Raw genomic sequence first — 14,094 nt, 5'->3', positions numbered from 1 at the left:
TGGTTAGTGTAAGTGCACCCTTAAACTGTACCCATTGAAACAACGTGAACTGGAACAGTTTTGTCACAATCTCCGGTGTATTGACTGTGGTAGCTAACGGCAATTGTCGTGTAAAAACATTTTAATCTGTCAAAACTGCCTACATGTCTCTGACGTGATTATTAGAGAATGAATAACTGCTAACTGGCAGTATCAGTGAAATATTACACACCGAATCTTTTCTATTTGCCTTTTAAAAGCGGGCAAACGGTCAAGGTAGCAAAATTTGTCCAAACTTTAGCAATGATATTCCGATTTTGACAGGAATTTAATCGTTAGGAAATTACAAACTGATCACCTCTCTCTCTCTCTCTGTAGACACATTAATCAAGATTGATCTTCTTTCATTTAATTCATTCTAGGTATAAAGTCCATAGTTTACATTTACTCGCCACCGATGTACAAATAAATCTCGGTCCATCATCAAAATTAAAGTACGCAAAAAACTCTTAGTACGGTCTCTAAATTAATAAATGAAATGCCTGTAACAAGACGAAAACAAGCTAGCGACAAAATGCTAGCAAATCTAATAACTTTAGTGTTCTTTTCCAATAAGAAAATGGCAGAATCATACTGATACAATGTTTTAATTGTTAAAACAGTTGCATGCCAAGGTATGACATCGATTTACAGTACACATATATAATGTGTTGTAACATATTGAGATGTCTCATTTAAGTCGAGGTTTCGAAAGCTGCATAAACACAAGTACCACTGTAGCGAATGCATGATGTGCCCCATATAAGCAAGTTCTGACAACAATAGAACGTTGCACGTCAAACATTAATCATGTGAGTGGCTATATTTTGACTGAACTTCAAAAATCGATACACGGACTAGCCTCCAGGAGAAGAAAAACTTAAATAAATTTTATGATGCATAGCAACTATCAAACAAAATCCAAATTCGTTCCGGAATGAATATTACTGTTACAAAATATATCTTTCCCTACTTTATGTTGTATTTCACTGCGAAAAACTAAAACTAGTCTAAGAGCGGGTTTGGGTATTCGTGTATTGTCGGCAATTATTGAACACGTCAGGTCTCGTTAATGTGCTTGTTGAATTCCTACTTTTTTCCTGCACACTCCCTTTTCACACTTCCGGTCAAAACGAGCGTCTGCTTTGAAAAAGGTGAGTATGCGTTTACTAATTTCATTTTCAACTTGAGTTTTTACAAATGATTTCTTAATAAAGATGGTCAGAAAACACCATTCAAACACAAACGCAGGTAAAGACTGTTTCGCTTTTCTTAAAAGGCTCTCTGTAGTATCACAGCGCAACAAAATAACGGCTGTAGAAATAGAAAATTGGTTCCGAGATTTCTCGAAGTGCCGACACTAAGGAATGTACCATCCAGATAATTTCATGCTGACGAATATGGATTAATATTTTGTCCCTAAAGTGTTAAGATGTTGACCTCAATGGATGTTCGAAATGTTTATTACTTCACTTCATCTGACAAACACAAGTAACTGTTTTGGTGTACGTCAGCACCAATGGTTATTACATGAAGGCACTTATCGTTTACCCTCAGGCTGGTAAAAGGTTTTCAACAAATCCTCCTGAATGAGGCCCTGAAGCTGTAATGGGTCGCACTGATTCAGTCTGGATGGACAGCGAGCTTTTCGTTACCTGGATGTAGTTGTTCCTGGGTTAGATGGACTCCAAATGAAACTTTGTCACATTCAACGCTTGCCACATCAATGTTTTGTCGTCAGAATTATAATATATTATTCTGTTTACTTGCACATGGATCATACATCATCAAGCTAGATGACTTGAAATTACTTAGTCCTCTGGTAGATTCTTGGCGCCAGTCCGTGCGAAGAATACGCAACAAAGTGTAGATTTGCCAGTGTATTTAAATAAGCATGGGGAAAGACCATTGTAGATTTCGCCGTTAAAGAGTTTAGGGATAGTGGTCTGTTCCCTCTTGATCCTCGAAAACTGGGAACTCTGAAAATGGAGCCAAGCATGATCTTCTTAAAATCATCTGAAGAAAATTTCCATTGTCCAGTCGATGCAAATTAAAGCACATGGTCAGTACTGGTCTCTAGCACCAGTATGGAATAGCACACATCATGTCTTTAGAGAAAATGTACGGTTATAGCATGTCAAGTGGAACCATGCATGACAATCACAGCAGTTTTGGCAACCACCGCTTCTACTTCCTCCTTGTCTGTTTTAACTATGAAAACTACATACAGCACACAATCAGCTTCTACTTCAAGGGCTTGAGTTGGGTGTAGTGTTGCTGTTGCAGGTATATTTAAAGTGGCAATGAAATTGTCAAATTAGCCGCCAACACAGTCATCAGCCCTCTTTTAACTGACAAAATCTCATATCATGCCGAAAACATACGTAACCCAACATTGCATGGCTATTACCTACCAAAAGTTCTATGAAATACTGGCAGAAAGATAAGTATGGAAGAAAGATGATGAAATGCAAGGTAAGGAAGAAAGACAAAAACAATGAGAAGAACGAAACTATTACAACAAGAGAAACAATAGAAAAAAACTGAAGGAAGGAGCAGTGAAAGAAAAATGCAAAGATGAAATCAGAAATAAACAGACAAAAATGAGTCAATGGGTAGTAAAGCAAAACCGCAACGAAACACTGATTCCAATTCATGTAGTGAATCACTGAATAATGATAACGAACTTCGGTTGCAGACTATGACACTTCAATAGAACAAAATTAGTGTTACGCTTTTAATGCGAGTTTGATGGGACCAGCAACAATTGGATCGCCTGTTACAATTGTCTAACGTGGCTGCCTAGTGTTGAGTCATTGTAAGTCCTTAGTGAAGGGAAAATAGCGGAGAATTTGAATGTGACTATCATTAAACACGTCACCAAAACATCAGAAAATTTCATAAACTCCAGTACAAGCCGTTGATTTTCAAAATTTTAATGGTCTTTTAACGAATGACTGTCTTTGAAAACTATTGTTCGTCGTATGATAATACTGGCCACGTTGCTACCGTGAATTACTTTTTAGCAGTAGGTTACCCGTATAATAGTCATGATTATGGCAGTTGATTGCATTGAGCGTTTTTGTTTGCTTAGAGCAAAAAAAAAATACTTATAAGCGTTTGTTGCCCGATACATTTTGTTATGCTGTTCCTATCCGAGTACGACATTTAGGCATACAGTAAATGCGGATAAACTGTTTTACAATTTAATTCTGGCCGTTATGTCTTGCGTAACCACACTGGTGGTAACTGGTGTTTGATGTTCATAATAATCAGTGTTAATCAGATATTAATTAGAAAACGCCAGAAAACGGCAAATAGATTGATTTTGTTAATAGTTGATCATATTTGCAAAATGAAGTATAAATTAAATGTTCCACTACTATTACGATAAATGTTCACTAATACACACCTTTTCCTTATACACAACCTGTTCACTAATTGCCTCTAACATCATGACGTAATTTCACGTCACATAGTGTTAACCGTTATATTTTTAATGTTGTTGTCCACTAAATATCGAAGGCATGTATTTATAATATTTCGTTTATAAAGAAACACACTACACCAGAACAAAGAAGATGATTGGGTACACTGAGATAATGCCTGGATTTTACTGTTTAGCGAAATATCCTAGTTTTATTTATGTATATGAACGTTTGATGCGGGGATCAGATCCGTTTGAAGTAAGTCAAACGTGTGTTTTGGGTGAAACATTATCTCAAATTAGCATATTAACGGTTCTGAAATCAGTGCACATGATCCGTTTATCTTTAGTGAATAAACTTTTCCGTGTGTGGTAATGGTTTATTAATCATACTATTCTCTTCAAGGTAATTCCTACGCGGTAGATTTTATTGTTTTTATGGTTTAAGAGAAGGTAATAGCATTTATATATTAAATTCGGAAAAGAAGTCGTTTTGCTTAAATAAAGGTTCTAGGCTTACTAAATATACGGCTGTTTAAATAATATTTCAAATTATTCCATTGTCAAATATGCCTTCATCAATAGTGAAATCGCTTTCACTTCTAAACCATTAACAATATATTCAACAGAGTTGTCATGATTTTATTTCATTTCCATTTCTGTAGTCTACGTCAACGTCTTATCCCGATTTTGTTAAAGGCACTGACCTACAGATTTTGGCTAAAAATGATCTTTCTTTTAAATTGTAGTTTGGTCATATTATCAACATTTGAGTATGAGGTTTTGTTTCTAAACTATTTCAAAAATGCCAAAATCAAGAAAAAAAGATGACCGCGTCGGGAATCGAACCCGGACCGCCGCGGCAATAAAGAAGTTATCCGCTGTCGTTACCAACACAGCTATAGAGGACCTAGTGTTAAATGCTCGCTAAATATAGATATTTATAATCGAGGCAATTTACCTCGAGTAAAGCGTTACATACTAGTACGCTTTTCGATTTTCATCGTAAAGAGTAGTAAAAACAACGCATGTGTTTCAGTAACATATAGTCTTTCAATAATCAAGTTTCAGATCATTCTTAAGAAATACAGCATTACTTTTCAGATATCTAAGTCTCCACTTATAACCTATATAAATAAGTGTTCTACTGTGTTTAAACGGTCTTACTTTGACTGGTTTTATTGATACTAAAATGATTGCACAAAATGTCATCACTGTACAAGAACGGACCAATTGCAACGTACAAGCATTATAGCTCAAGTAACTGACTTGAGATGTTAACAGTTAAGCCTTTATCCCTCTTCCCTTTTATGTCCCCTCCCCTCATTTTATATACATCTTTCCCTCTCCAATATCTCTTATCTCTTTCATATAAATAAACTGTACTTTTTTGATAACTTATCGAGGCAATCCGTCTGCTATATCCTTCTACTACAGCTTCTATTTGTGGGTTGCCTTTTGTGTGATATTGGTCTCTGGCATTGTTTACTGTGCTCCGAGCTTCCAGGGAGTCTACCAGTCTCTCACTTTTAATTTTTGAAATTTTAAACAAAACATAGCGTCTGGTAAATTGCCTCGTAAAGCTAAGCTTGATGTGTCCGTGTACAAAATACGTGAACACTGCTCTTATTAGCTACTTTTGTTTTAAAATAACATTTCGTATAGAAACAGTTTTATATAGCAATTTACAGAAATATGTATAGTTATTGGTATTGGCATTGTAAACTGAACTTTATGTATAGGAAAGTCTTGATCATGCATAGTGTTATATCTGTATTAAGAACTCTCGACATTGCTAAAGATAAGAGTCGTATACAAATAGATCGGTCTACTGGCGCAACAATATAATGGAAAACATGAGGGTTAGATGACACGATAATTTCCGTTAATAAATGAAATGTCTGTAACGAGACGGATACATATTACCGATATGTGACAAAACGCTTGTAAACCTAATACATTCAGTGTATTTTTCCAATAAAAATGTTAATTTTTTTTTGTTTCAATTGTTATAACAATTCATGCGTGCGTACGTGCGTTCGTGCGCCTGTGTGTATGTGTGTGCGAGTGGGGAGTTGAGGGTGGAGGGTTAAATATGTGTATGATTATAAGGGAAATTCTATAGACTGTCAGAATATGTGCATGAACAATTCTGTATCCGATGCTAAATGTTTATTTTTTTTCACTTGGTTGAATGCACAATCGTAAAATTGTTGTAATGTACTTGTTTGTCTTTTACGTGATAAAATGTACCAAAACGTCAAGGACACAGTGCTTTTAAATTTTAGGTAGGTATATTTTTAGCATGCCTTTTGTTAATAACAGGATGATGAAATATATTACTTCAAAATATTTTTTTTACCTTTTGCTGTTTAGCATTGTAAAATTGCATGTTATATTTGATTCCATATTAAACATTTTATGTTACATTTTATGTAACACTTATATGCCATACGAGTAAGATAACATGATGCAGAAAAGTTTGTTCTCCTGGTACGTTGAAACGTTTTAACGATATTTAACCTTATATAAAAGTCAGCAATTACAAAAAGACACTTTTCGTCTCAAACAACATAGTGCAGGTAAAAGATAGAGGTACAAACATCGGATTCAGGTTTCTTCCAAAACTGCTTAAAGAAACTTGCATTTCTTTATGTTCATACCAACATTGTAGTGGCAGCCTTTGCGCTAGGTAAAGCGCCTTAGAACGTGTTTATCATGAAAAGGGTGCTATATTTAAGTCTGGTATGATAATAATAATTATAGTCCATATGGCGTCTTTCCATTTTCTCGAATCATGGATTCCATTCAGTTATCATGAATAATGGATTCTATTAGAATACCGCTTAAGCCGGGGATATGGACCGTGAGGAGCGCTGAACATTTCATTACCTCTTATGAACCGACTCAATAGAAATAATTAAAGGATTTACTCATAGATTTAATTAAAGGGGTTTACTGTGGGACAATGCAGAGTAGCATAAGGATTTGATAAGAGGAAGAATGACAAAAGTTGGTACTGGATAGGATAAGGAAGTATATCTATTTTAATATATGTTGATTGTTTTGTTGGTAACGTAAAATATAGTAACACTGGTTACTCTGAAGTAAGTTTTAAAAGTATAAGTTTGCAATTTATAACAGCTTTGTTATCACAACAGCATGAAAGCGAAACCATGTACTGTTCAAGACTCAAATAATGTATGTAATAAATACATTACAATAAAATGTAAATCATAAGACTGCTTGATCATTGATAATTTCATGAATGGAACTATATTGTGTAGTGCATGAACATATTCTTGATGTGATTAGGGATAAAATAAATATTCTATGATTGTCGGAAGAACACATAACTTTGGTAGCGGGTAAACCCGCCCCGAAAAATCAAAATATCAGAAATAGACAAATCGTGACAACATAACAAAGAAAAGCGTGTATCATCTCTGTACAGACCAGTCTGCATCATTGTAAGTCAGTCATTTCGTTGCGCATAAAAAATCCGCCATCCATGTCCGTTCTTATAGGTGTTGCAAGGAAGCATTAAACATATAATGCTTAGGTATTTAATAAGATATTTAATTATGATCAGATCTAGTGAGTAACGAAGACTTTAATAACATATTTCACACGTTCTTATTAGCTATACTAATTATTTTTCATTGTTGTTTTTTATCGGTCACACCACAGGCTTTTGATGGTACAAAAAGACACTTGTCCGCTCTTTACATTATTCCAGGCAAGCGTAGACACCCGGGTTGAAAAAAAAAACCCACCATTCAAAAGCCAGTTGGATGGCTTCCTTACATGAAGTAATTCTAAACCAGCACATCATGATATCATATAAATTATAACTATTTCAAAAGCATATACTAGTAATTCTTACCCCAAGTATTGACCCAATAGGTGAACTAAGATCTTCTTGTAATTCTGGAAGTCCATTTGAAAAATATATCGTCTCATTGCTCATTTGTGACAACAACTTAGCCTGTTCAATGTACTGTGCACGTTTATCAAATTCGTGCAGCTCGAGAAACCAAATAGCCGGCACAGATGTCAATAGATAGATAAAAACACTTGGACAGAACCTGAAATTGTAAATTTCATACTCTAAGATATTAAGTAAAAACAAAAAAGGAAAACAACAGTGATAAAATCTGCAATAAACAACGGTTGGCAGAAAATATGCAATAAACAAGCAAATTCGATGAATTGGTATCCCCCGCTGAATGGGTTTGTAGTGAGGAATGGCAAAGAAATATATCCGGCAAAAAGTTAGAAATGTTACTAGGAAGCAAATAATTTCATGAATCAGGATTAATTTAACAGAAAATAAATGTTTTAAGTGTACATAATAAATGTATGTTACGTTTTAATCGTGACTAATGAAATTATTAGGCAATGAAATATGTTTACTGTAATAAGCTTAGCTTTCATAATTATATATTCCATTTTATGGTTATTTGAAATGTGAGCTTGAAGTGTAACTTGAACAAACTATTGTATTTGAGTAGTTTGGCACCAAGTGTCGCTGTTTAACATGTATATTTGAAGTTAAAAGAACAGATGTCCTTTAAAGAGAGCACAATCTAGTAAGAAATCTGGAATGTGGGTGGGTGTGGTTACAACTTCACATTCATGGAAGGTTTAAAAAATTTAAACAAAAAGGAATGAAAAAAAAATATTTTGATTTTTTTGGGAGTGGGTAGGGGGTTGACCGGGTGAGGTGGTGGGGTGGGGAGTGACCGGGTGAGGGTACAAAACTTTTCATGTTGATAATAAATATTGACGAAATTAAAAAATGAAGAAAAAATGTCGGGGGTGGGGGGAGGGATGCTTCATGATCGGGGTGGTAGGGGTGACTGGGTGGTGGAGCCAGGTGGGGGAAGGGTATAACTTTGCAAGTTGATAAATATTCATGAAACGTTTGAAAAAAATTAAAACAGGGAATGAAAAAAAAAATTTTTTTTGGAGGGGGTGGGGAGCGGGAGGGGGAGAGGGTGTGACCAAGGCGACGGGGGTGACCAGGTGTGGGTACACAACATCACATGTTTACAATAAATGTTCATGGAAAAGAATGAAAGAAGTTTAATGAAATTCTACAAATTGGTTAGTTTTATTATGTACAAATATGTTGATTTTTAAACAATTAAAGGGCAATAACTCTGAAGTTACTAAAGAAATCCTGACGAAAATGTGTGTGCATTACCACATTATGGTGATCTAAATTCAGTTTAAGTGTCATAGTTCTAGGTCAAATATATCACAAATTATGAAGCAGAAATTGCCATATGTATAGTACCTAATAGTATATAGTTAACAATGTGACTGAAACTTGACGGGCAGCATCACCTTATAGTGGTTAATATGTATATGAGGTTTTATTTAAATATTCCCAACCACTTCCTAGATATGGCTCCGGACGGTCGGACGGACAACGTCAAAACTATATCCCTCCGCCTTTGGCGGGTGATAACAACGTTTGGCTCGCGGAAAGGTGAGAGAACCTTATGACTCAATATTGACGTCAAATGACATCCGGTTCATTACTATTTAAATAAATGAAGTCCAACCTAATATTCATTATAATATTTCAATAACATTTTAGGATGAAAATATACACGATCTTTTGCGGTTTATCGTATGATTTACCAATCTTTCTCGGCCGGATGATAAGATATTTAACCACGAGGACGTTAAATTCCTGTGTATATGAACTCTGAACCGTGGTTAATCAAAGAAAACTACTCAAAGACCTTAAATATTTGATACTTCTTACACGATTCAGTTTTTGTGCCAGTAAAAAAGGAATTGAGTCAAGCATTGTATATTCTGTGATAAACAGCAGTAGACGCAATGGCCGTTAAAAGAAGGTTAAGACGTCTATTATGGCATCAAAGAGCCGCATGACGTTAGGTGCTCACGTCCTAGTTGTTCAATTCATGCAGTTTAAACTCTGAACCGTGGTAAGTCAAACTATAAGCAATACGAAGAAGATCTTGATTTTTTATTTTCTTTTTATTTATTCATTTATCTATTTTTGTTAAATTATCATACAAACAAGATATAAACAGTGGTTAAGCTACATTCTAACACGATCCGCAGCAATTGCTATATAAACATATAGCGAAATCGCCTATACATGAATCTACGATAAAATATGATTAGCTGTTACATTTCACGCCCCTATGATTGGGGCATAAGAGATTCTACTTCAGTTCCATTACATACGAATAATTTCAGGGCCAAACGGTTGAAAACAGCATTTCAAAAACATAAATATGATAAAAAGTCATACTGACCTATGTAAAACACGTTTTGATCTTTACGAGCGAATTCAATTAGTAATTATGATCCAGCGGTGACGTCATAAATGTATGACATAAAGTATGACGTCATAATGATGTGACGTCATATAAAGTTAAGCTCGTAACTCGTAACACAGGGTCAACTCCCTTAGAATTTGATGATTTTCTTCATAATCAGTTGCGAGCTGTTAGATTACTAATTCATAAATACTTTTCAAAGTTCTGATAAAAAAGAAACAAATATCTATACGTTCCATTGGCTATGCAGCACTTTCTGACCATAGGGGGTAAATTGTAACAGCATATGACCCGAATGACGTATTTCGCTGAAAATGTAGTACTGTAAAATGCGTATTATTTGCGTTGTTAGAATCGAAATAATAAATATGTTCCAATAATTTTATCAATTAATAAAACATGGGCAGTCGTTTGGATGCGAATAATTAAATCACTCGTGCTACGCACTCGTGATTTAATTATTACGCATCCAAACTCCTGCCCATATTTTATTAGCTGATAAAATATAGAAGCAGATTTATTATTTCTTAATTTTAATACAACAACTAGTTTATAATTAACACCTTTTTTACAGTTCCTTTTAGTTTCAAATTTTAATATAAAAAAATAATCAAGATTGTTTTATTACAACACAGCAAGTGACAGCCGTCAAAAGTTACACGTAGCAAAGATGCTGCTTTGTAAAGATCTCAGTTTTATACACAATGTACTCTACTAAAAATAAATTGCTAAATATTCCCTTACTATATTTGATCTACATTTTCCGTGACAGGATCTTTTCTTCGGTCTAATTTCTATTAAAATATAAGTAAAAACAATTAATTTTATATAGTGTAATGAATTTCAGTTCCGAGGGTTGTAACTGTTAAAAATTAAAATATCTTCATTCGTTTAAAATTTATCGTAAAAAGATTATGATTTTGATGGGTGTGTTGTCCATCGTATATTTTTGCAAGTTTTATTCATTTTGGACACCATTTTGTTTTTGAATTTCAATTTCCATGTTATTCGTTGGATCAATGTAAAAACTTTCAGGATATTTTAAGTAACAAAAGCATCATTTCCATATAAAGTTTTGTACCATTTCGAAAAATAAAATTCAAATGTTTCATATGCCTAAATTTTACACAGGGAAAATACATTTTTTATCATACATTGTAAAATCGACATTTTGAAATATTCAAAAATTTCCTACTACATGTACCACCTCTGGAAACCTTTAAAATGATGTATAATCCTTGCATTTGAGAAAATTTTTATACACACTCTGTGATCATACAACAGCCGTTATGCTCCTTAAACTGGATTCGAAAATCATTTCAATTTAAAGTTAAATCTATAACAAAGAAAGTACATAAAAAGTATAAAGAATCTTACCATTTCCACTCTTTTCCTTGACGTTTGACCAATGTAACCATCGCTTCCAAAAATAGAAGGACTAGAGTTCCCGCTAAATACCAGAACTTATTTTCGTCTGTGACGTTAGCAAGCCGCCATATTGAAACTACACCATGTGAAGCAAAGAGCAGACGAACCGAAAATGCACGTGCAACTGACAAATGACCCATTAAACATCACTCACCTAAGAATAAAACATAGAAATAGTTAATGCACAAATACTATTTCGAATCACTACATATGTCATATATACATATTTATTTATTCCAGACTCCTCGTAAGATGTCTTTTATGTGGCATGTCTAAAGATTATGTTCGTAAAACACTTTCATTTATTTGCACATCACTAAAATAATTGTAAATAAGTAGTAAATCCAAAGTTACATTTAATTCATAAAATGATAGTGCAAATATGCAGCTATCTCTATTCGTGCTTCAGCTTTTTGATAAGCATATTTCTGGCAAAATAACAACATTATTTCAATTACATTCGGCCATAAGTATAAAAAGAGTCATGATACCTTTGTTTAAAATGTTGCAGCCACATTTTTATATAAAAAAAATAAAATATTATAACATTATTTCTTGTTAAATGATTTTTGGATAATTTCTTCCCACATGTTTGTCATATATTTGAATATATATCGAAGTAAGTAAAGGTAGTATTGAAACCTTGTTTTGTTTACCTCCCTTTATGGCCCTGACAGTACGAGGTCTAATGTAATATTGAAAGACCATTTAGTCATGCATGTTTTCTATTTTGGACAGCTGATTTATGTATTAAAACATAATAGAACTTTAACCTAACCAGTATATATGAGTGTACTCCGAAAGTCTTGGAGAATATTCGTATTGCAAAATATACGCCTTGGAAAATATACGCCTTGGGTAAAGAACGAGAGAATGTGGACATATTATGTTCAGTCGTTGAGAATATACGCATAGGGCGAAGGACAAGACTATGGACGTATAATCTTCAGACAAGGAGAATATACGCTTGGGGTAAAGGACGAATGACTATGGACGTATAATCCTCAGACAAGGTGAATATACGTCTGGGGTAAAGGACGAATGACTATGGACGTATAATCCTCAGACAAGGAGAATATATGCCTGGGGTAGAGGACGAATGACTATGGACGTATAATCCTCAGACAAGGAGAATATACGCCTGGGGTAACGGACGAAAGACTATGGACGTATAATCCTCAGACAAGGAGAATATACGCCTGGGGTAAAGGACGAATGACTACGGACGTATAATCCTCAGACAAGGAGAATATACGCCTGGGGTAAAGGACGAATGACTATGGACGTATTATGTTCAGCCAAGGAGAAAACACGCTTGGAATAAAGGACGAGTGACTGATCTTTAAGAATCAAATGATATTTTGTGCGTTTATGTGGGTATGAACCAGATTTGGACTTCTTGCAAATCCATGAATCGCGCCAGTTTGAACCTACTACCCCCGGGTCTTGTTTTCTACTTACTTTTTCTCCTGGTCTATTAACCCCAAGCCTGCTAAATGTCTATAATGAACTTCTCCATCTTTCAATTTGGACAGTACCATTAACTGTTAAAAGGGGTGCATACCAAACAGATACTGACTGAATGACGAACAGTGCAGATCATGATCAGACTGCACGGATGTGCAGGCTGATCATGATCTACACTGTTCGCAAAGCCAGAATCAGTCGTGTCCAGTATGATAAGGGTTAAGTAAAGCTTACACATATTCTGTGGATATTATTCTTCCTTGCCTTGTTAAATAATAGCTCTGCGGTTATAAATGATCTGCGATTATATTTCTTCCTTGTCTGTTTAGCAAAGGCTCTGCGACTATGGTTCTGTTTAAGCCATTTGCTTAAACAGAACAGAATATCCTTATAACTTAACCTTCAATACCCATATTTTTTGTGAATAGAATATTTATTGTATTCTCCTTACATTAACTGAAATCGTGTAGATTAAAAAAAAACTCCCTTGTTACATACAAGTTCTTAAACTGAAAGGGAACAAGAAAAAATATCAATATTTTCGCATTTTTACCACTTTTTAAAACAAGTACAAGATAAATTGCAAGATTTTGACACTATTAAATGTTAAAATAAAAGTCAGCAAACATTTTACAAACTGAAGCATAATAACACATCTAAATTCCTTATCTGCCATCTGATTAAATTGTAAATCTATTGATAAAATAGTAATGCAAAATATTACCTGAACTGTCACTAGCTGGTAATATTGTTAGTCTGTATTTCATGCCAATATACAGTTATTTTGCTTTTAAAAACACTCGAGTTTCGATTCGACCTTGAATGTTGTTATTTTGCCTCTCAAGATTACGTCTCGGAATAATCCTACAATCACAAATGTTTAATATTTCAATGCCCATGGCAACTCCACAAAATCCAACCACATTTCTGTCCAAGATGAGACATTACGATATTGCATTTTACTCTAGTTGAAACAGATGCACAAAGAGCAGCGGAATGTTTCATCAAGCACTATCTTCAATTTTTCGATACGGTCCCAGAAGTGCCAATATTAAATTTATACACCTCTTAAACAACCGATTTTAACGTAATAAAATCTTATTTGGATTCTTAATGAAAGAAACTGGAATGTGTGCACAGAAAATCCAATGTTGTTACAATCCTGCCAACACCACAGTCTGCACCAGTATTGATTTTTATACCGTTAAGCATAACAAATAAACAATTCATTCAATTGTCTAACATCGTAGAAAGTTAAGCAACATTCGCTGATTTATATCAAACGCACAACATAAATATAAATATATGAACGAGCATGTAAATTTATTTTGACACAAACTCGTATAATATCATTTATTGTTTTACCAATTGTAGAAAGTTAATAATTTTTTAAGCATATTTTGAGAAACCTTTGGTAAGATTTGATAA

General features: G+C 34.2%; 1 protein-coding gene across 1 annotated transcript in view; it reads right to left on the bottom strand.

The window, feature by feature from the left end:
- The window catches only part of LOC123527091 (transmembrane protein 26-like), a 47,992-nt gene extending 34,162 nt beyond the window's left edge, over positions 1-13,830 (bottom strand). Inside the window, exons 1-3 of the mRNA XM_045306364.2 lie at positions 13,391-13,830; positions 11,149-11,353; positions 7,332-7,533 (exon numbers count right to left, since the gene is read on the bottom strand). Coding sequence (XP_045162299.2) covers positions 7,332-7,533; positions 11,149-11,339 — 393 coding nt within the window. The 5' untranslated portion in view covers positions 11,340-11,353; positions 13,391-13,830. The remainder of the gene's footprint in view (positions 1-7,331; positions 7,534-11,148; positions 11,354-13,390) is intronic.
- Between the last annotated feature and the right edge of the window lie 264 nt (positions 13,831-14,094).

The sequence above is a fragment of the Mercenaria mercenaria genome, chromosome 14 (genome assembly GCF_021730395.1).
Source record: "Mercenaria mercenaria strain notata chromosome 14, MADL_Memer_1, whole genome shotgun sequence".
Classification (NCBI taxonomy): Eukaryota; Metazoa; Mollusca; class Bivalvia; order Venerida; family Veneridae; genus Mercenaria; species Mercenaria mercenaria.
The sequence above is the reverse complement of the archived record's forward strand: the minus strand, read 5'-3'. Positions and strand labels throughout refer to the sequence as shown.